The following is a 22,708-nucleotide window of genomic DNA, read 5'->3' as shown; positions in this document are numbered from 1 at the left end:
TTATCAAAAATTAAATCGAATCGAAATAAACAGTTTTTTAAAATTTAAACCGAAATCGAATGATTAAAAAATTGAAACCGATTTTTTCGGTTAGGTTCGATTTTTTAACGGTTCGAGTTTTTCGGTTCGGTATTTCAATGAAAAAATCACTTTAAACTATAATTTTTTTAAAAAAATTGTCTATTCAGTTCAATATGAAATAAATGGGTTTCATATGAAAACGAACCGAATCGAATCAAAAGAATTGAGACTTTAAATCGAACCGTATAATACCAAACCGAACCGTTTTACTCGATTCGTGTCGATTTTTCGATTTTCTTGGTTTCGTTGCTCAGCCCTAGTAAGATCCTGCACTTTGACAGTTCAAAAGTCGAGACGAAATCAAATAGAAAATAGGTGTCTGGATATCCCTTTAAAAAAAATTGATTAAAATTCTAAGTCCTTCGAATTTAAACATTAATCAATTTAATATTCTCGACATTTAATACTAACTCTATACTTGTTTGAAGTAAAAATAAAAAGAACCTTAGGAGTTTGACCAGAATGGTCATTGTTGGGAAACATTTGTATTACAGTACTAGTAGTAATTACAGTGATAAAGACTTGCACTCTGGTGTGTCTTTGATGTTCCCTACTTGAAGGACATTGTTTCTAATTTAATTAAATTACAGTTATTACTTACTGACTTCATGCACTCACTCATGGGCCATGGTGATTGAATGTTTAGCACACTAAACTGCTCACTGGCTTTAGTTTTACAGTCGGCTTGTTGCGGTGGTGGAAAATATTTTTGAGGATGATGATATAAATTAAATAATCAGAAGAAAAATCGGATAGATAAGCTGTACATTCGTCACTGGCCTGTTGCTGTCTATTGCTGTTTTGTTGAAGCTAAGTTGTATATTTTGCCTTTGGGTCCGACCGGTATCTTTGTCTGAGTTTCTTCTGTCTCTCTTTAGTTGTTAGTAATAATGCTTTGAAAAACAGTATTTAATCTGCTAATCATGTTTGAGTGGTGTTCAAACAGATAGAAAAAACGGTATCATATTCATTTAGGGATATTTGGTTCACGTCATGTCTTATCAGGGAATGAAATCTAATTCCCGTTTGATTGGCCAATATTTTCAGCCCCGGTAATTTTTTTATTACTAACAGTAGTATTTTGGGGGTATATTACCGAGAATATAATTATCCTTTCCCTTAGGTATTGTTAGATTACCGGTGTTTTGGACTAAAATGCTCTTAAAAAAATTTTCTTTCAAAAATATCATTCTTCTGTTGTTAATAATAAAAATTCTACGAAGATTAAATTACAAATTTATCCTTAAACTATTTTAGATTTACAAAAAATTCTATAATTAAAATTTTATTTGAAGTTCAGGGATTAAAATAAAATTTTACTCTTTCATTAAACCTATTTATTTTTTTAATTTTGTAAAAAAATTATATAAATTTTATGAATTTAAAATTTTTGAAGAAAATATATAAATTAATTATAGTAATATTATAGTAAATTAATCTTGTTAAAAACAAATATATAATAAGATAGTTTAGTAAAATATACATTCAATAATCTTTTATTACTTTAACCAAACACTGTTTATTGTATTAATGATTTAATTTATTTAATTGCTCACTGTCAATCCAGCAAAGCCATCTGTTCACAATTAAAGTACATTTTGATCTGCCTCTTTTGTTCCATGGTTGATTGGTTTATTAAAATCAGATTTATTTGTATATATTTTTATTTGAATTTTTTTTAATTTTTTTTTTATATTTTTTATATGATTTCAAGTGACTAATTTATTGTATTAATGATTATAGATATATGTCCTAATTAATCCTTCTATTATAGTACAAAGTATTAAATTTTAATTTTTTATCTAAATAATAGTTATAAAATATATTAATTAAATTATTCTTTTAATAACTATATTTTTACGTAAAATTTGAATTTAGTTTTTATTATTCAATTTGAATATTTTAAGTTTTTATAATTTAATTATATTATCTTTATTTTATTTTGATTACAATTAAAATTTTAAAAAATATAAGAACTAAAGTTGATCGAATTATATAATATATAACTAAATTTATAACTTATATATAGTACTTTACTATTTATAGAATTTGACTGAAATTAAGGTATTTTGTTGAAATATAAATCTTCATTTGAAAACTTTTTCCATGCATCTAATCATCTAAAATGAGAATTGATTTATAAATATTTTCATGCAAAATTAAAAACGATAAATTGATAAAGAATTACTTATCATTAATGGAGAATAAATTCAATTAGATTTTATTTATTTAAAAATTGTGTTGTTTTAAAATTTACATATAATTATATCTAATATCATAATATCAAATAAATTTTATAACTTAAATTCAATACTTCATTTTTAAACCCTTAATCTTTCAACAATTAAATTTATAGTTTATCAAATAACATTTATAGTGTTAAGAAGTTAAATAATTTTTTGAAACATGGTCCAACTTGATTTCATTCTGTACAAATATGGAACAATGTAAAACATTTAATTATTTAACTTCTTAACACTTATCATATCTTTGTAAACTTTAAATAAAATTAAATCGAACCAAAAATATATAACCATTAATATATTTTGGTTCAATTTAATTTTATATCCTTGTAAACTTTAATTTTTAATTTAAACACTTATCATATCTTTATTCGATTTACCCATTTAGATTTAATTTTAATTTAATCAATGGTTATATATTTGAGTAGAGCACTTAGGGCATCTCTAATGCTGCGCTGCATTGGATATTTTCTCCAAAGTAGAGATGAAAAAGCTCTCCAGCCCTGCGTCACTTCCATCGCCACAGTAGAGTATTGTTACAGTATCGCGCCATATCTAGCGGTACTGTAGCTCGCGCTAGATTTAGTTTTTTTTAAAAATTAAAATATATTAAATTATAAGATAGATAAAAATATATTAAAAGTAGATAAATAATCATACTATTTTTTTGTAATTTTTCGTTTTTTTTATTTTTTATATTTGTAAAATTAATATTATAAAATTAAATATTATGAATAAAATATAATTAGTGATAATATAGAGATAACGTTAAAGATAAATTATTGTTTAATCTTTAAAATAGAGATAGAGATACACTAAATAGAGATGAAGATTGAGATGACCTTAGTCACTTACACAATCAAATAAGTGGGAATTTTAGTAAATAATTATAATTAATGTTTGATAACTCATAATTTTAAATTTAATTCTTATTAATAGATATAGTGGGTTATAACTAAAATATATAATAAATATAATCAATGATTTGACTGGAATACTGGATTGATAAGATCACAAAGGAACGGTTCAAAATTATTTTGTTTTTGAGGGATTTTACAAATTTAATTGAAACTAGTAAGATTGTGATGGCATAAAATAAGGGATTAGAAAGAGAAAAGTCGATGCCTCCTCTTTTCATGCAAAGACTTCCGATCTCCAAGAAAATCTCTTGCTATATAAAACATGTAAAACTCACTTATTCCATCAATGCTCTGCAAATAGAAACCAACATAATAAACAAACCAGCCAGTCAAGAACATACTGTAAACCAAAAAAAAGCTCACTTACCCTTTTTGTTATCTGAATCCATAAACCATTGTCAGTCACTGCTAGTTCAAAGCTTTAACTTTTCTGGGTATTCATTTCTCCTCATCAGTGAGCAAGAAAGGCAGAGAGAGCTAATGGAGGAGCAAGTGAAGGCATAAGAGGACCCTACTGCATAATTCTTGGCGGGTATCAACAGTCATTTTCAATGATTTTTTTTTCTCTTTGGCTATTGGTAGTGGTTCTCTCAATGACCCATCCTCGCACACTTTCCTTATTGCTATCTAGCTCGAGAAAGGATCTTATTCTTGCTCAGATGGAAAATTAAGTAAAGATCTTTCACTTTATTTCCTTTTTTTTGTAAGTGAAAAGGAGAGGGATTTTGTTAGAAGGTTGGGTTTTTGTGGCTACCGTCAGGTCTTCTTCTTAAGTGATTGGCCTGAGAGGGAAAGTTGCAGATCTCATTCTTATGAAGAGATCTTTCAGTGTGAGTTGCTTGATTCTTGATTTTACATTTTGACACTCTGTTTTTGTTGTTTTAACTTTTATTTATTTAAGTTCGAATCGGTGTCAGTTTACTGACTTTATTCATAGTATTTATGCTACAACACCAAGTTCTTGAACTATGAACGAGATCTGAACAAAATGTTCAGGATATGTCATGGAAGAATTTTAGAGATCTAAATGAGCAAATGCTTTATTTTGGTATAACTGTGACTTTTCTTTGCATAGTTATAAGAAATTCTGTAAAATGTAGTTCAATTTATTGTTTTTTCTGTTTATCTGCTAGTTTCATGGCATGAAATATGTGTGCCATTTACTATTCATGACTTGGTTGATAAAAGCTATTCCTTCACCACTTTTGCATGTTTCTCATTTACCTATTTTCAGGCATCTTTTGATTCACATTGCTGTTACATGGTCAATCTTGTCTAAGTTACGTAATTAGTAAATTTCCCCGATCTACCTATCACAGTCAATCAAGAATAACTGAAGAAAAATGGGGAAAGCTATAAATTTCATGATTAATTCTGTTTACATTTCTTTGCAGCTGGTGGATGTGCTTCTGGTACTTGCATTTTTCAGTCATATTACATGGGCTGTCAGTGGCAGCTCACCTTGCAAACAGACCGATGTCGGGGTGATTCGGCCTCATAGTGTCACCATTACCGAATTTGGTGCAGTTGGAGACGGTGTCACCCTCAATACAAAAGCGTTTCAAAATGCCATCTTCTACCTCAATTCCTTTGCTGACAAAGGTGGGGCCAAGCTTTTTGTCCCGGCTGGCCGGTGGTTGACAGGAAGCTTCAATCTCATCAGTCACCTAACCTTGTGGTTAGATAAGGATGCGGTAATTCTTGGATCAAAGGTAAGTCTGTAACTTCAAAACCACATTTATCGGCAGTATACAAAAAGAACATTCTGGCAGTCACGTGGTCTTTCCTCTGATCCACCGTTGGCTAGAATTTTTGCTGTGTAGGGGATTTAATCTGTTGTTAGATGCCATATGTAATGAACGGTTGATCTGGAGAATATGCATTCAGCTATTTGCCTTTTCAACTCAACACTTGTATGGTGGACATGATCATGATGCTCTGCTGTTGTATAACACCATAGCTGTCATTGTTTCAGAATCTGATGATTGGCCAGTTGTTGATCCTCTGCCATCATATGGTCGAGGCAGGGAGTTACCTGGTGCAAGGCACCGGAGCCTCATATATGGTCGCAATTTGACTGATGTAATCATAACAGGTTAGTAACGTTCCTGAGAAATCATCTTCCATAGGCATTTTATTTCATTTTTTTGATTCCGGATGTTCTTCATGCAGGTGATAATGGAACTATTGATGGCCAGGGCACTGTTTGGTGGAACTGGTTTAGAAGCAAAACTCTGAACTATACTCGGCCCCATCTGGTTGAATTGATGAACTCAACTGGGGTTGTAATCTCAAATGTGACTTTCTTGAACTCTCCGTTTTGGAACATTCACCCTGTTTACTGCAGGTTTGTGGCCTTCCTGAGTATTAGCATGCTCTTGAATGTTGTAATCAAATTGTTTACACCATCATTTTATAGGACATAACTATCAAGACTGAAAGCAATTTTACATTAAGTTAATACTTCTTATTTTCTCGACTGACAGCCGTGTCACAGTCCAGAATGTCACAATCATGGCTCCTTTGGATTCGCCAAACACAGATGGGGTTGATCCAGGTGAGTTTTTTTAGTTCTGTTCGAAAATGATCGATTTTAAGTAAATCTTGAATGTTTGCAAATAGCAAGCAACACAAGAGTCTTATCTCTATTTTTTTTTTAGTTCTCCAGTCTCCCAAGTTAATCTCTAAAGCCTTTCTTATTGATATGTTTGAATACATCCAGACTCTTCTGATGATGTTTGCATTGAAGACTGCCATATTAGCACTGGTGATGATCTAATTTCCATCAAAAGTGGGTGGGATGAGTATGGCATTTCATTTGCTCGCCCCAGCACAAATATAGTCATTCGCCGGCTTATAGGACACAATCGAAATGGCTCCGGGATTGCTATTGGAAGTGAGATGTCTGGAGGTGTTTCTGAAATTTATATGCAGAAGACATCTTTTTATTTAATTCAAGCACAGCTATTAAAATAAAAACTGCTCGTGGAAGGGGTGGCTATGTGAGAAATATCTATATTTCAAATGTGACCCTGTCCGGTGTAGACACTGCTATAATTTTCAACGGTAGCTTTTCTCAGCATCCAGACGAGTTTTACGATCCGAATGCTCTCCCCGTGATTGAAAGAATTACTTTTAAAGATATCTCGGGAGATAACATAAAAGTTGCCGGCCTCCTCCACGGCATCGAAGGGGACAGTTTTCGTCATGTTTGCTTATTGAATATTACTCTCAATGTAACCACAAAGTCTCCATGGAACTGCTCAAATATCCAAGGATACTCCGCCTTGGTTTCCCCAAAAACTTGTGAACCTCTGAAGGAAAGCATCTACCCGAAGCATTATTCGGACTGTTACCTTCTACCAAATCATCTGTTGAGTTCAGGTAATCAAAACAAAGGTTCTTGGTTGCTTTCGTGGTAAATAATGGAAACAAAGCATTATTCAGATTGTTACCCACTTTCATCAATTTTGAATTCTTTACTTGGAATTTTGATTCTTCCCATTTCTGGAAACAAACAGCCCGGCACCTCGCCAAGGAAATGTTGCCCGACATAAGAAGTTGATTGGAGTAGCTGATAATTTTTATGATTGGTAGCTTGTGAGATAGTGTTGAGAGATTGTTTATTGTAACTGTGTGCAGTAGCAGATAATTGAGTGATTAGATGAATGTCTTCTGCTTTTTTTCTTCTCTTTTACCCTTTTGGCAGCATTCAAGTTTTTTTATGTTCATAAGGAACAAGTTAAAAAAGAAAAAAAGCTCAATGAAAATAGAATCATTGAAATATTTACATGTAATGTGTACTTTGCTTGTGCTGGCTCTATTCTGATTGTGGTGGCGATTTTTTCGATATATCACCGGTGACCGGTAATATTATCGATCTAACACCGGTCAGACTATATTTTTTGATCTAACATCCTTAGCAGTAAAGCGCGCCCCCTTGCACTGTGCTATTTTGTGAGCTGACGTCACGTGGGTATAGCGTGGCCCCTGCAGCGCGCTATATCTGTATATCTGACACGTGGGGTATAGCGCGATGCAATGTGCGCGCTATACCCCTAATTACCGACCCCTCCCGTCCCCATCCTCCCTATAAATAATCTCATCCTCAATCACTTTTATCACACCAAATTCTCTTAAAATCTCTAAATTTCTCTCAAATACTCTCTTTTTAAGGTATATTATATAATATTTTTATTATTATGTTTTTACTTTATTTAATATTTTACTAATATAATTCTTTTGCAGATATATAATGGAAGACAGTCTACTTCGCTCAAATGAAAATCATATATTTTTACACTTTGCTGATACGGTAACATTTTAACGTTTTAATTTAATTTAAATTATTAGTAATATTTAGTTATTTATTTAATGCATGATTATTATATTAATAATTAAATATCTCGACACTTTGCTGATACAGTAACATTTTAACGTTTTAATTTAATTTAAATTATTATTAATAATTAGTTGATTCATTTAATGCATGATTATTAGATTAAGAATTAATTTTTGTAATTATTTATTTTTAGGAGAAAGATCGTGTATTATATCATTTTATTAGGAATCTTAAGTTAGTGATACCCAGCTGTGTCTTGTCGTATTTAGTAGAGGCTGAATTCGTTATATAGGTAGATATCAGGGTCACTGTAAGATAGAGCCAGACCTGATTTTTGCCTTAGTAGAGCGGTGGAGATCGGAGACCCACACATTCCATCTTCCGTGCGGAGAGTGCACGATCACGCTTGAGGATGTTTCTATGCACCTGGGGATTCCGGTGGATGGAGATGTGATATCGGGGATAGCTTCCGGTTCTTGGACTGCTTTGTGTCGGGATAGTCTAGGACGTGTCCCGGAAAATTTTATCGGAGGTAGGATATCGTTAAATTGGTTAGATGCCAATTTTCGGGAGTTGAGCGCAGACGCATCTGAGGATGAGGTTAAGATGTATGCACGGGCATGCATACTGCAGCTGATAGAAGGGTTGTTGATGTCGGACAAACCGCGCAACCTAGTTCACTGCATTTGGTTGCGACATCTTAGCGACTTTCGTCTCGCCGGATCATTCAGTTGGGGCTCGACAGTTTTGGCTTTGCTGTACAGGGAGATGTGTGGAGCCACTGACTACAGGAGTAATACTATTGGCGGATGTCTCCTGCTGCTGCAGTCTTGGACATGGTATCGATTGTCCTTTTTATGTCCCGTTGTGAAGAACCCATTCGTATTTCCACTACTTCTGAGGTAATTATAAAACTGATTTTGTATATTAATAATTTTATACAGCGTATAATAAATTTTTTTTCTTGAATAGGTGGTCTACTGATAGGAAAAATCATCAGGAGCTACCTGATGATTTAGAAAAGATTAGGGTGCTAATCGATCAGAAGGCTAGCACACAGGTATGAATTTTAATGTTTAAAAATCGATTTTAGATTATAGTTATATAATTAGATTATTATTTTGATAAAAATTATATATTATTTGTTTTAGTTTGAATGTGTGTCATATTCTATTGATGATGTGAGGGCGGTGATCCCACCTGAGTTGAGGAGTCCAATAGATGTTTGGATATCGATGGTCCCTCTGATCTGTTATGCGACCGTCGAGTGACACTCCACTGATCGTGTGCTCCGGCAGTTTGGTTGTTTTCAACCAATTCCGGAAGCACCTCGCAATATGGACGAGTTGCATAGCTTAGATAATGGGTGGGTCGTGTTGTGGGAGGATCGACATCGGCGCCTTCCACGTAGAGAGTCTATTTTTACTGACTTCTTAATGTATGCTGAGGATTATTATGAGTGGTTTAACAGTAACGGGAAATCGTTTCTACTTCCCGAGGATGTACGAGGGCAGACATTTTCACGACGTCGACAGAGACGTTCACCGACACAGCACCATCGTCTCTCGACTCGTGGACGGAGAGCAAGTGCTTTCGGTTCATCCTCAGCTGCAAAAGCAGGACCTTCCCAGCAGCCACCGCATCATATATGATGCCGCAGTCATATATGATGCCGCCATCGCCTTTCCATTACCAGATGTCGCCGCCGCCGCCTTCACCTGGTTTTATGACCCCGTCACCGCCACCTTCACAGATGACCCTCCTGGAGGCTATTATGAGTCTATGTTTGCAGATTCGACATGGGGTTCATATGTTGGATATTTGGCGGGTTCAGCCTCATCACCCATGGCCGCAGAACAAACACCGCCTCCTGTACAGTTTTCATACTAAGCGATGTCTGGGTTTTATGAGTTTTTCCAGTTTTCACAGGCCGGTGGGATAGTCAGTCATACACCTCCAGGGTCCTTATTCTACGGAGGTGCTTCATCGTCATCAGCTCCTCATGTACTGCGCAAGACGATGACGACGATGACGATGGTGATGACAGCGAGGAGTCATAACTAGTGATACAAAAAAATCCTCCTCGAGACCGACAACCACTGCCCTGCGGAACACATTCGCGTCGCAGGCATCGATAGTTTTATTTTTTATTATATTTGTATTTACTTTATTTTGTTAAATTGTAATTTTTTTATTATTTCTCATTTAATACTTATTTTATTTTATTAAATTTGTTAGACTTTTTTAATGTATTTTAGTTCGTTTTTTATTACCATTTAATATCAGTTATTGTAATTTAGTTATCATTTACCATTTAATACTTATTGTTATTAATTTGTTAAAATTTAATGATTGTGTTTGTTTTTTTAATCTTCATCGGTGATTATCAAATGACATTAACTTGAAGTAAATGCAAATTAAAGTAGAAGAATTATTATTTGATAATAAAATACATCATTTCCTCATCAATTGTTATTTGATGACAACAGAAGTGGACATGTTTTTCTAGTGTGTCATGGGTTTCTACAATGCCCACATCTTCTGTCTTGTCTATATCTTTCTCTAATATCCATATCGCAATGAATTCGATTGGATTTTGGACGATCACGCTCCTCAATAAACTCGGATTTGGTATAATCGGAAGCCAATCTTGAACCTCATTAGGGTCTTCTTCATTACCTATGGGGGGAAACTCAAATTCGTATACCTTAAAAACTTCAGATAGTAGGAATACGGGATCCACAAAATGGTTATAGTCTTGACATGTATGCGAGCAAGCTGCTATCACATGAGAACATGGATACTTCAGAGCTTGAAAAAATCCGCAGTCGCACGTTCTGTCCCTTAGATTTACTCTTAACGACACAGCTTCAATCCCTTGAAGAGATCGCAATAACTCTGTGACACGAAACATTTCATGCCTTCTAGAGAAGCTTGTTACAGACATTCCATTTGATGCAACAATTTTTTTCTGTAGATCTGCAACTAATTTAGGGTGATAGACATGACTGTCTTGCATCCAGGTTTGAGCTTGTCCCCCAAGATTCGCAAAAAGCGCCCCCAAACGAAAATATGTAGTCTTTACCAAAGTCGCTACTGGTAAGTGACGTGCACCCTTTAAGGTTGAATTGATTGCCTCTGCCAAGTTGGTCGTCATGTGTCCATATCGATATCTACTATCATATGCGTTCGTCCATATTTCTTTATCGATGAGGCTGATGTAATCATATCTTTCCTCGTTCTTCTCCCGCAACTCTTAAAACATTGATTCAAACGTTCGAGGAAGTAGTTCGTAACTTGATAAAAAAATATATAACTTACTAACTTGCTGTCTTTGCAAAATTAAAACGATCGAAAAAAACAAACTTGCTAAGTTTCACTTACCCATGCGCACAATTAATTGACGCTCATCATTCTTCTTGTACCTTCCATGGTAGTTCGCGGCAATGTGTCGAAGACAATACCTATATTAGACAAAGGGTGGTTGTCACATTAGACCCAAAGACTCCATTGCTGCTTTGATCTCAGCTCCGCGATCTGAAATGACACAGATGTTTTCCCTCGTGATAACATGTGCCCGTAAATTTCGGAGGAAAAAAGCTCAAGAAGCTGTATCTTCTCCTTCGACAAGAGAAAAAGCAACTGGAAGAATGTTGCGATTGCCATCTTGGACAACTGCCAATAATAAAACTTGCTTGTATTTTCCATACAAGAAAGTCTCGTCGATCTGGACCACAGGCTTGTAGTATTTGACAGCATTAACGCACTATGGGTAACTCCAAAAAACCTGGTAGAATTGGCATCGATCGCGAAGAACTCGATCATTATGGTATGCATAGGAGGTTTCGAAGTCCCCAATTATCCCAGGATTCAACGTTCGCACCAACCTAAACTAACCTGAAAGTTCGTTGTAAGATGCATCCCATTCGCCATGAAGTTTGACAATGGCATTTTGTTTTGCCAACCAAGCTTTTTTATAGGAGACAGTGTACCCATACTGCGATTGTATAGCTGAAATCAACACTGCAACAGCTATATGAGAGCTTGCTTTGACCATGAGTATGATGGCTTGGCATATCACTTCAGAGTCCAAGTTGGAATGATCTTGGTTAACCCCTCCAGCACAACATGTGTGAGGACCGTTGTATACTGTTAGTTCCCATCTGTTGTTTTTCCTCTTCCTCTTCGATACGCGAACCATCCAATTGCATCCGTTTTCGCGCTGGGCACAGTAACATACATATTTTTCGGTCGTGGAGCGGTCTACTCTGGACTGAACCGAATTACGGATATTGTAATTTTTTATAGCCATCATCGCTTCTTCTTTGCTTGAAAACTCCATGCCTAAAGATAACTCACCATTATTTATTGATGAGTAATACCCATAGTCACCGAGATGAGGCATATCCGCAAATTCTAACACATACATTGCACCATAATCAGCTTCATACATGTGTGCAGGAGGGTCAGTTTGTGCCACATTTTCTGAACTTCATCATCATCGGAGTTGAATTGCGGTGATTCTGGGTCAATGAATAGTCCAGTCTCAACACCATCCGCACCAGGCTCACGAAGCGGTTCTTCTGGTGGAGATGATGGTTCTCCATGCTCTCCACATTTAGGTCGAAGAACCTACTACTTGCACGTCTTCCCCTTGAACTGGAAGGCATATCGACATTGAGATCGAAAAAGCTCGCAGTCGAATGCCTCTCCTAGAGCTTGAAGCCATCGCGTCAAATGAAAACTGCACAGATGGTTGCGTCGATAGCATCTCCATATTAAGGTCAAAGGGATTTGCAGATGAATGCCTTCCCCTTGAACTGGACGCGATGTTGCCATACAGATTGTTCGTCGACCTACCTCGGTACATATCGTAAGGAGTTGCAGATGAATGTCTCCTCATTATGGCATTAAAATCATTACACATTACTGTCGTCGGGCTGTCAACTTGTTCAGTCAGCCCATAGTGGGAGCTTAATGATTGACCCCGAACAGCACGCATTTAAACAAAATGTGCATACATCTCAATAGCGACGTCTGAATAATTACTTTGAGCTTCAACCATCATTTCAACATCATCATTGTTGGAAAGTTCGAACGCTGTATAAGTTAATGGCAACAATGATATTGGAAATCTATACTGCAACGACGACATTCTTCTACTACTTCCAACATGAATCTTCCTCGAAATCTTCGTTATCAGCTCCTCAAGAGTTATGTTTCTCTTGAATGATATTTTAACACGCTCATTTGATACGAAAACGCCGGTTTTATCTTCTCAAATTTCACCATCATAATAAACAATAGCTGAAAGTCGCGCCATTATTTGAGTTTAAAAGTCCGGCACTATTATATCTGCAAAAAATAAATGAAATGAACCTGATTTAATAAATTATATATGAACGAACATATAACACAAAAAAAAGTTTTACACATCAACGTAAATAAATTAAATAATATAATTTAATATTATTACATGCACCGCAAAACTATTTCGACGTATGCTCCCGCTTTTCAATTTTACAAACACAAAAATTAATTGAAAATAATTAGTATAATATTTTTTTCAAATAATCATAATAAACAATAAATATAATAAAAAATTATAACAAAATTACCTTATAACAAAAAATCGCACGAACTTCTAAATAAAATGTGAGAAGATTGCCAGAATTATTGACTCGTTAACGGAATTGTTGTATTAATTTATAAGTTGAGAGGAGAGATGTGAGAAATTAACCGGCGGAGAATGGTATTTATAGCGAGGAAAGTTATACACAAAACGCGGTACCTGCCCCGCGCTATATAAAATTATGTCAGGAGTAAAGGTATGTCGCGGTACCTGCCCCGCGCTATATAAAATTATACAGTAAAGATATAGTGCAGTACCTGATCTGCGCTATACCCCTACGTGGCGTATAGCGCGCTGCAGGGGGCGCGCTATACCCCCACGTAGTGTCAAATCATCGTATAGCACGGTGCAGTGGGCGTACTTTACTGCTAAGGGTGTTAGATCGAGAAATATAATCTGATTAGTGTTAGATCGATAATATTACCGGTCACCGGTGATATATCAGGAAAATCGCCTTGTGAATCCCGCCTGTTTCCTGGAAAGTCGCTGCAACCCTTTGTATGAAAGAGAAGGCCACGTTCCATGTTTTGGCAGCATATGTGAAGGAAGTTAACGAGTTAAGGTACCCACAATGATGACCCTATAGACCCATTTCTTTGTTTTTTGTAAACCGTACAAGATTCTTCGTATAATGCATGTGCTTGGTGTAAATTGTTCCGCTGTATTTGTAGTCATCAATATAAGGAGTATCAGATTGGTCTGAAAATAACTCAAAAGAACAGAGAACCTTAAACGATTCGAATGTCGTTCGTCTTGGAGACGCTTCACTCTTCATCTTTCTTTATTAAAGAACATAAAACTTGCCTTGAAATGTATTTTCAAGCTCCCTGGAAACCTCAAAATCACATAGAGAATAATAGGATATCTCATCATCTTTGAATTCAGCGGAAATGGCAGCTCCATGGATCCAAATACTTTTTCCTTATAAAAGTCTTGATAATCTTCGTCTCCAACCTGCTTAAAAGCTTACAACAAACTGTGTCGATATGAACCCGTGATTTAGCTTCAAAACCTTTTAGATTTGCCTCTTTTCTTCTTCTTCCCCTTACCTCATTGCATATGGGAATAAGGTTTTGTTGTTGTTGTAATGAACAGGAACATAACTGAGAGTTCGTGGAAATGAAAACCAATTGAACAGCCTATTAATTAACTCAAAAGAATTTTAAAAAACGGATTTAAAGTGTTGTTTTGAGAAGATTACCACAAAGGAAAAGATATTTGTGACAGTGATCTCAGCGTTTCTGTTTCTAAGCAAAAGGCCTACAAATGTATAAAATGCCACAACTAAAAAAATTATACACCGTCATTCCCACCATCTGCAAATACTGATATTTCAATTCAAATCAATGTTTCAATCCAACAAAATCATCAGCAATTTTAAGACATAAAAGGGTTTGTGTAAACTTATGCACACTTGCAAATAAAACTGATTAAATTCGTGTAAAATAACTTCTTTTCACTACTATAACCATTCCTTTTAGTTCTTTGAATTATATAGTTTGAAATTTTTAAATATAAAACAAATTTAGATAATGAATATATGATGTTTAATGTATCGATTGAATCTATTATAGCTAGTTAGAATATCTGAATTGAAAAAACAGAAATAACAACAAAGATCATAACCCACATTATTCATTGCCAATACGCGGGACAAAGGAGATTTTTAAGTTTGGCAACATCCATGAGTTCCTCCAAACGCTTCAGTGAATGAATTCTGAGCTTAACAAAGAAGCGAAGGCGACCGAAGAATCACTGAAGCATTTGGAGGAACTCGAGGATGGCACCAAACGTGAAGTACTTTTCTGGCATTAAATGCGCGCCGCGGTCGGTTGCTGGGTTAGGTTGAGGAGACCCTTATATATTGCAGTCTTCAAAATGAGCTAAGAATCTGATGATATCTCTGAGTCACAGTTTCAACTGGGCAAATGTTACGGCTTGAACCTGGCTACATTTGCAGGTTGAATTCGTTAAAAGCCAAAGGGGATTCATTGAACGTGGACAAGGCGATGGGTACGGTGCTTTATTCTGCTTATTATGGGCGGTAAATGTTGGCTGCAGACGGAATATTCTTATCTTCACTGACAAGTGCCAACTGTTTACAACAGAGAAAGATTTCTACAAAAATAAAGTATAGCCCTCTTTACAACAGAGAAGACCGTCACTGACATATCAGATTCTGAATTTCTTTACTTCCGGTTATACACATGGAAAACAGTGAAGTTTCAACTGCAAGCCTGAGCCCACCATCGTAATTATCACCGGTCAATATGATCAAAACCAAAAACAAAGTGAAAATTATTCTGAGCTTGCATGTGAAGACAGCAAATTTTGATCACCCCTGGCTAGTTAGTGGAGAAAGTGGTGCAAGACTGAGGGAGCTGCGGTGATCCAGGAAAACCAGGGACCCCATTGGAGGAACTGTTATTTTTATTCCCACCATTTTTAGTAGCACTGTTTCCATCGTTGCTCGGTGTTGGTGGAGGTGGTGCTCCCATGATTGTCGAAATAGCAGCGGCTAAGGCTGCGGTGAAATTCGGATTGGAAGCGATGGCGGCCGTAACAGTTTCAACCACGGAAGATGTACGTTGCTGCCCCATACGCATTCCCGGAAATGGAGATAGCTTGTTGGGAGCCAACATAGAGTAACCATGCAAAGGTAATGGAAATGTGGGTGCGGAAGACGGGGGACGTATGTACGGAACGGGGTTTGGGCCCTGAGTTAAGTCGAGTGTTATAGTGGGAAATGGCGGGGAGGCGGATACTGTGGCCATTGTAGATGCGTAGGGTAAAGAGTGGAAGTAGCCGGAACTTGGTAGTACTCCATCCTTGCTTGTGCTTGAACCTGATAGCAACATGGCTGCTGCAGCTGAGGTTGTTTTAGCCATTGCTGCGGCTGCAGGTGGTAGAGGGTGATTGTGGTTTGCTTCGTATGTTGTTATTAGAATGCTTTTATCTTCTGCACATCTTTGCACCTGTAACAAATTAAGATCAAGCTCAGTTTTATCTCAAGAATTAAAATGTTACGATTCAAAGCTCAGCTTGGTTGAGCTGTGGTTTTAGTCCTCTCTATTATCAAATCTAAGAGACATTATACTGCAATCATGCAGGGATAAATCGAAGTGAATCGTACTTATTAAAAAATTTAAATTTTTATTCAATTTAAATATCATATTTACTTTTTTTGTGATTTAATTTTACAAATTTTATAATTTTACATTATTTCAAATTTTAATATATTTCTTCAAAAATTTATATCCTAACACAAAATCACGAGTTGATCATTTACTTGCCTGAACTAAAACCCTCGTAGTGGGACCAAAAGTTTGACCCTTTATTATTGTAATGTACATTTTAAGTATTTGAGTTTATAAAATAAAAGAAGGTAAGGTTTTAAGTAGTTGGATGTTTCAGTGCGGAAAAAAATTACCTGCTTACGAACCGGGCAGCCAACAGCCATGGTGCAACGGTAGTAGGCGCGTGGGCAAGGGTTCCCCTTGGCCATCTTTTGACCATATTTCCTCCATTGACACCCATCGCATATCTGCACCACAGAAAAGAACTCTAAGTATGTCCACCATCTCCACATACACTCTCTTTAAAAATCTATGCAAATATCTGTAACCCTAATAGTTACCATGGGAGCTTCTGATATTGCTCTAACCGACACTCTGGCCTTCTTGAAAGGTGCTTCGGGGACTTGCTCTTTGTTCTTTGACTGATCCGCCATTGAACCCCAGCTCTGAGACGTTTGATCGATTCCATCCTCGATGACAGAGACGCGCTTGCCTTGAATCTGAACCGTATGACTGTTGCCTTTTATGGACACAACTTCCATCGTGTTGTTTTCCGGGGACGCCGCCGACAATTCCTGCCTCTTGTCTTCAGATGTCGGGTGGTCGTGGGTCCACTAACTGTTGGACTGACGCTATCGGAGTTGACATGTAATTTACTCCCCCATCCTTCAGCTGTTTGGAAACCAACCCTTTTAATTATAATCCTTAACTTTGATGACATTTCATTAATGAGTAAAACATCGCCACCCTTTTCAACCAATCTTCGTCAACATCTTTCTGAATAATTATATATCTATATATATAATTAATGAATCAGACGATAATTCATATAGGATCTTGAGAACTGAGATTTAGCAGTAAGATATTGAGAAAAAGATGAGACGGGATCAAGGGAGTACAGTTTCCGATTCAACAGAAGCACGTCAACAAGTTTTTTTTACAATAAAAAAGACAGAATATGTATGTTAGTGTTGAAAATATTATATATATATATATATATATATAAACACTATCTCGCTCTTTAACAACATGAACCAGAAACGCCTAGGAAGATGAAGATTGAAGAAGATATAATTTGAATATTTCAATTTCATGGTTTTTTTCACCTGTTTGTTATTATTTGCAAGCGCTTGTGTTTGCACCACCATGAATAGTTGACCTTGCAGTTCGTTGTAGTTTCTTGTAATCTGATCCAACATGCTTCTCAGTCTCAGATTATCTTCGTGTAACCTCTCTAACTCGATTTTAAGAGCACTCATCTTGAGAGAAAAAACAATTCTCCATTAACAAGTTTGCACCTACCAACCAAAATGAAAATAAATAACAAAAATCTGAAAATTAGAACTTACTTCAGTGTTGGATTTCTTTTCAGTACTAGTCCTTGAAGTCCCTGGCTTGAACTCAGAAGATTTAATCCAGTCTGAAACAACATATTTAACTATTAATCACAATAACACCAAAACCGATGGGTTCGATAAGAAAAGAGTTGGGATAGTAATTCAAAAACTTACGTTTACATCAAAAGAAGAAGAAGAACCCTTTTTATCGAGTGATCGGTTATTAGTAGGAAAGAAATTCATTTCCTTGATGCGTGACTTAACATGATCGCTAGAATCATCATCATGGAGGGTTCGGTTGGAACCGAAGGAGCTCCGGCGGAGGAAGTCATCGGAGTGAAAGAACGGCAGTCCTGAAGGGATGTGTTTCTTCTCCATGAGGTAAACTAGAAATTAAAAGAAGAAGAAAAAAAGATGAGATTATGGAGAAATAATAGAGATTGGGGGTAGTTATGTAGCTTTTTCGAGCTTTCGGACAAGAGACGTAAATGAGTATGTAAGAATGAAGAGCAACCGCTTTTTTCGCGGGAGATATATGACGTAACAGTTGATGGAGAGGGTTACGTGGCGAATTCCGGGGGCGGTAGGACTGAGAAAGAAGTGAAATGGTAGGGGAGACAGAATGGCGTTAAAGATAACGGTGGGTACGGGTGGGCGCTAAGGTCAACGCAGTTGACGGTATGGCTCAAACCGAATCAAACGGTGGTTAGGGATCTTAAAAAAGGAAAGGGAAAGGGTGGGGACCAGCTGGGTGAGAATACCTAATTCCACTGACTTATGAAGCCAAGTAGGCAGAGCCAGGCCATGCCCTCACGTCATTCTTTTGGATCGGTCCATCTCCTCCTCGGCTATAAAACCATCTATTAGGGCTTCCTAATCACGTAATATATTACCCACTCTTCCATTGTAAAATGTTGTTGTCTGCATATAATTTTAAGCAAAAAAAAAATCTCAGTTTAATTAGTCAATGTGTGGGTCAATGGTAGAAAGATGCCTCTTTGACACTGAGAACCACAGCTGGAACTGGTCCATCTCCCTTGGCTTACAATCATAAATAACAATAAATATATTGTATCCAGCTTTACAAAAATGTAATTAACAACTATTGTTTTTCATGTGAAGGATATCTTCAAGTCTTAGAATCGTTGAGAGGCTTCTAACATGGAAGTATTCGTCCCTGCCTACCAACTCCATAATTTATCGTCTGTCAAGTAATTACACGTAACACTGCTGTTCTAATTGAGCATCCAAAAGAAAATCTCAGTAGTGGCTACGCATCTACATTGTAGTTGGTAATTGAAAGAAAGGGTCCTAGTAGGGAAGTCGTATCGATTAGTTGGAGCAAAGAAATCGAAAGAAAGTTCCAAGCTGAAATTATTCGAAATATTGAATTAGATTAATTTAATTCGAATATAAAAATTAAATTATTTAAATAGTTTATAAACAATAGTATGGTTATATATTTATTGCGATAGTTAAAACTCGTGGTATTTATCGATTATAAGTTGATTATATGAGACGTTAAATTTTTTAAATAATATTTAAAATTTTAATTTTAATGTTCTCGATATAGTCCAACGGAAACCCTAAAGAAGAAGAAGAAATGGTGGTTCCCGTGTACAGGCTAGCTTGGTTTTTATTTGTTGCCACCCATTACTGACGTTGACTTCTCCTTATAAGGAGCATGTCAAAACCTTGATTAGTTCACGTATTTCCACCCACGATTACATTAATAGCTACCCGGCCCCGACCTACACTTCTCCTCTCTTGCCTTAAAAACTTAGGTCAACTTACGTTTGCATGATGTTTGCTTACATCAAGGATATTGGACACTAACGCTTTAGCTTACATCTTTAAAAAAGTTTGAACAAAAGAAATAAAATTAAAAAATGATAAAATATTTATCCGAATCAATATTTAATGTCTGTGGTTGATGCAAATGATATTATGTACCCACCATAAAAGTAAACAAAAATTTAATTGTTATTTTATCTTATGGTATCTATTTTGAAATTTTATTTATACATATTTTATATGAAAAGAATTATATTATTAATATATATGCTTTAATTCTAAAAATTATTTCTAAATTCGTCACGGTTTAATCTCCAAATTTCCAAACCGATGGTTATGTTAATAAAAAAAATTAATCGGACGATCTTGAATTCTAAAAATACATATACTTCCATATATGAATCCTTGACGTGCCAGAAAGGGAGTTTGCATGTACATGACCATGTCACTTGAAATTGAAAAAGGGAAACATCAATTGGATTAGAAGACATTAGGGGTTTTAAGGCAGTGTAAGCTACCAGCCATGTATGTGGTTAAGGGAGATTGCATGCAGTGCAATCTTTTCCAAAAGCATTTTGTTGGTTAAGTGAAAACGAATGTGAATTTAATAGACGCAATAAATCCAGACGGATGGGTTGTTTTGGGTCTTTAGAAACATTGTTGAAAGTATGGTCTTTTTGATGGGGTCGAGAGAACTGGTTTGATTTGGTTTGGTCTGGTCTACAAAAATAAGCAATTTAACTCTCACGTTACTCCCATTCAGACATTTATTCAAACAGCTTGTGTGTTCTTTTGATGAGGATATGGATAGCCTCTTTCTCCCCTGTTTTTTTTTTTTGGGCAAGTATATAATCACTTTCTTTGTCTGCTTTGCCCTAAAATTCTAATCCCATAGTGAAGAGTGTTTCTAGATGATTGATATTCGACCATGAAGATTTTGACTTCTGGCCATATTGGCTGGTGGGGTAAGCGATTTCAGCTTAGATACGGGAACTTCGAATACATGGCCATTTGGGCTCGTACATTACCAGAGAAAGGGCCTGCAGTTATTCTTAAAATACTTAAATTTATATGATATTGTTATACCCCTACAGATCTCATTTGCTTTCATTTCTTCTCATATTGAAGTTTATGGAGATCAAATTTTCGGAGAAGTTTAAGCAGTTTTCGAAATTTATAATCTCTTATTATCAATAAATTTTTTATGCAATCCATGATAAATTTATGCACATGTCAGGGACAAATCTATTGTCATGTAATTATATTTCAAAACTATTGTCATGTAATTATATTTCTTCTTTTTGTCAACTTATAAATAGTTATTATGACTACGTATGACATCAATTAGAAGTTTTTATATGAACCCCTCATACAAGATTGAAGGAGATTCTCTCTTAAATCCAAAGACGACATAACCCTAAACCACCGATTGTAACTTTTCGTATCAAAAGGAGTACGGCCTACCATCGACGTACTCCCAAATATTAGCATCAACATATTATTTGGACACAGGTGAATCTGATAATAAAATATATTACATTTTTAGAATGGAGAATTCAAGTTTGAATTATCAAATTTGAACAATGATGGGAGCCTAGTGTTCCAAATGAAACTACGAGTTATTTAAGATACTCGGACAAAGAATACACTGCTTTTCATTTCCACATTCGACATGAAATTTAACAACATTTATGTAAATGTGCTTCAGAAAGTGAGGAGTAAAGGAGTTGGACCCTGTCTCCTTTGTCCTTTTGGTAAGTTATCTGGCGTCGGGAATTTTTTTCGTCGAAGAAAATGCATAGTTGAAGTGACTGTGATGCCAAAAATGCATAGCTATCCCGTCTCCTTTAGTTTTGTTATCAAGAAAACACAAGAATATCAGTTTAGATCTTCCATGTCTCAGATGGTTTGGTTACTGGTTAGGATCACAAAACAGAACAGGCCAATCCTGTAAACTGATAATAAAATCAGGACCTTGTTATGCATGGAAAGGAGGAAGATGAAGAGCAAGAGCCATGAATATCATATTGACCGTGTACTAGAACTGATATTCGAGTACAAGTATTTGTACGATTTTAGCTTGTGAGATGCTTTGTGTGGATAAAACCATGATCCCCAATTGTTCAAAACGAGTAAGTTCCTTTTGTTAAAATCTACATTGGAAAACCTAAACACTTTTTACACTATATTTTCCTGCCTACCTATCGATTGATCACTCCACAAAAAGGAAAGTAGAAAGAGTTTTGCATCCAAATTCAGCACTTGCTGATCTTCAATCTCCTCACTGTTGACAAGAACATCCTATGCACATGCCACAACATTAACAGATTCAGCTCTGGGTGTGTCATAAGAACATGACATTGTTCGTTTCGACTTAATTCGACTCAGTTCGAGTGTGCTTAAATACGAATCTATTTGTAAATTAAAAATCGAAAATGGTTTTTTTTTTACTTACTCCCATGGAACATCACCAACCATCATCCAATCACCTTCCTTGTCTTCATATATTAGCACAGGGTATTTCTCATAATGATCTCCATCAACCTCAGCTTCAGCCCCTGCAAAAAAAAAAAATACAAGATGGAAACCATATTGTATTTTCAGAAGGAAAACAAAAGGAAGAAACTTTACAGATAATATTTGTGTTGAACATATGTTGAAGACTCCTTATGAGGTCATAGTAATCATCATGAGCCAACAAGTCCAGTTTTCTCCCAATAGGAATCCCTTCCATATAAACTTTAACAAAGAAAGTTGCACTGTTGCACTCATCTTCTTCTTCACCAAGCACCTGCCTTAACATCGGCTGCTCCCTGGTACACAAGTTCATTTTTCACCATTAACCCCAAACAAAATACTATTTCGAGATTTAAAAAAAACCAATTTTAACCTCGCATAAGGAGGAGAGGTTGAAATGCTAAGACCAAGTCTAAGATCAGTGCCAAAATCCATGGAAGAAGAAGCTGCACCGGCACCGAAGAAGTGGTTGCTGCTGCTCTCGAAAGACGACGATGGTGAAGAACCGGCAGCTCTACCCATTGATGAAGAAGAGTGAAGACAAAT

The 22,708-nt window shown here is 35.9% G+C and overlaps 1 protein-coding gene and 2 pseudogenes across 1 annotated transcript; 1 reads left to right on the top strand and 2 right to left on the bottom strand.

Annotated features, from left to right (window-relative positions):
- The first annotated feature begins 3,473 nt into the window (after positions 1-3,473).
- On the top strand, positions 3,474-7,036 carry LOC120173804 (annotated as a pseudogene).
- An 8,436-nt stretch (positions 7,037-15,472) lies between these two features.
- Positions 15,473-18,337, bottom strand: LOC120173803 (annotated as a pseudogene).
- A 3,720-nt stretch (positions 18,338-22,057) lies between these two features.
- Positions 22,058-22,684, bottom strand: LOC120173677 (auxin-responsive protein IAA20-like). Its single transcript, XM_039180762.1, has 3 exons — positions 22,536-22,684; positions 22,277-22,458; positions 22,058-22,203 (listed from the first exon to the last, which is right to left on the bottom strand). The coding sequence occupies exons 1-3, from the start codon at positions 22,682-22,684 to the stop codon at positions 22,097-22,099; spliced, it is 438 nt and encodes a 145-aa protein (XP_039036693.1). The 3' UTR covers positions 22,058-22,096.
- Between the last annotated feature and the right edge of the window lie 24 nt (positions 22,685-22,708).

Source organism: Hibiscus syriacus, unplaced genomic scaffold, assembly GCF_006381635.1.
Source record: "Hibiscus syriacus cultivar Baekdansim isolate YM2019G1 unplaced genomic scaffold, ASM638163v2 tig00111983_pilon, whole genome shotgun sequence".
Classification (NCBI taxonomy): domain Eukaryota; kingdom Viridiplantae; phylum Streptophyta; class Magnoliopsida; order Malvales; family Malvaceae; genus Hibiscus; species Hibiscus syriacus.
The sequence above is the reverse complement of the archived record's forward strand: the minus strand, read 5'-3'. Positions and strand labels throughout refer to the sequence as shown.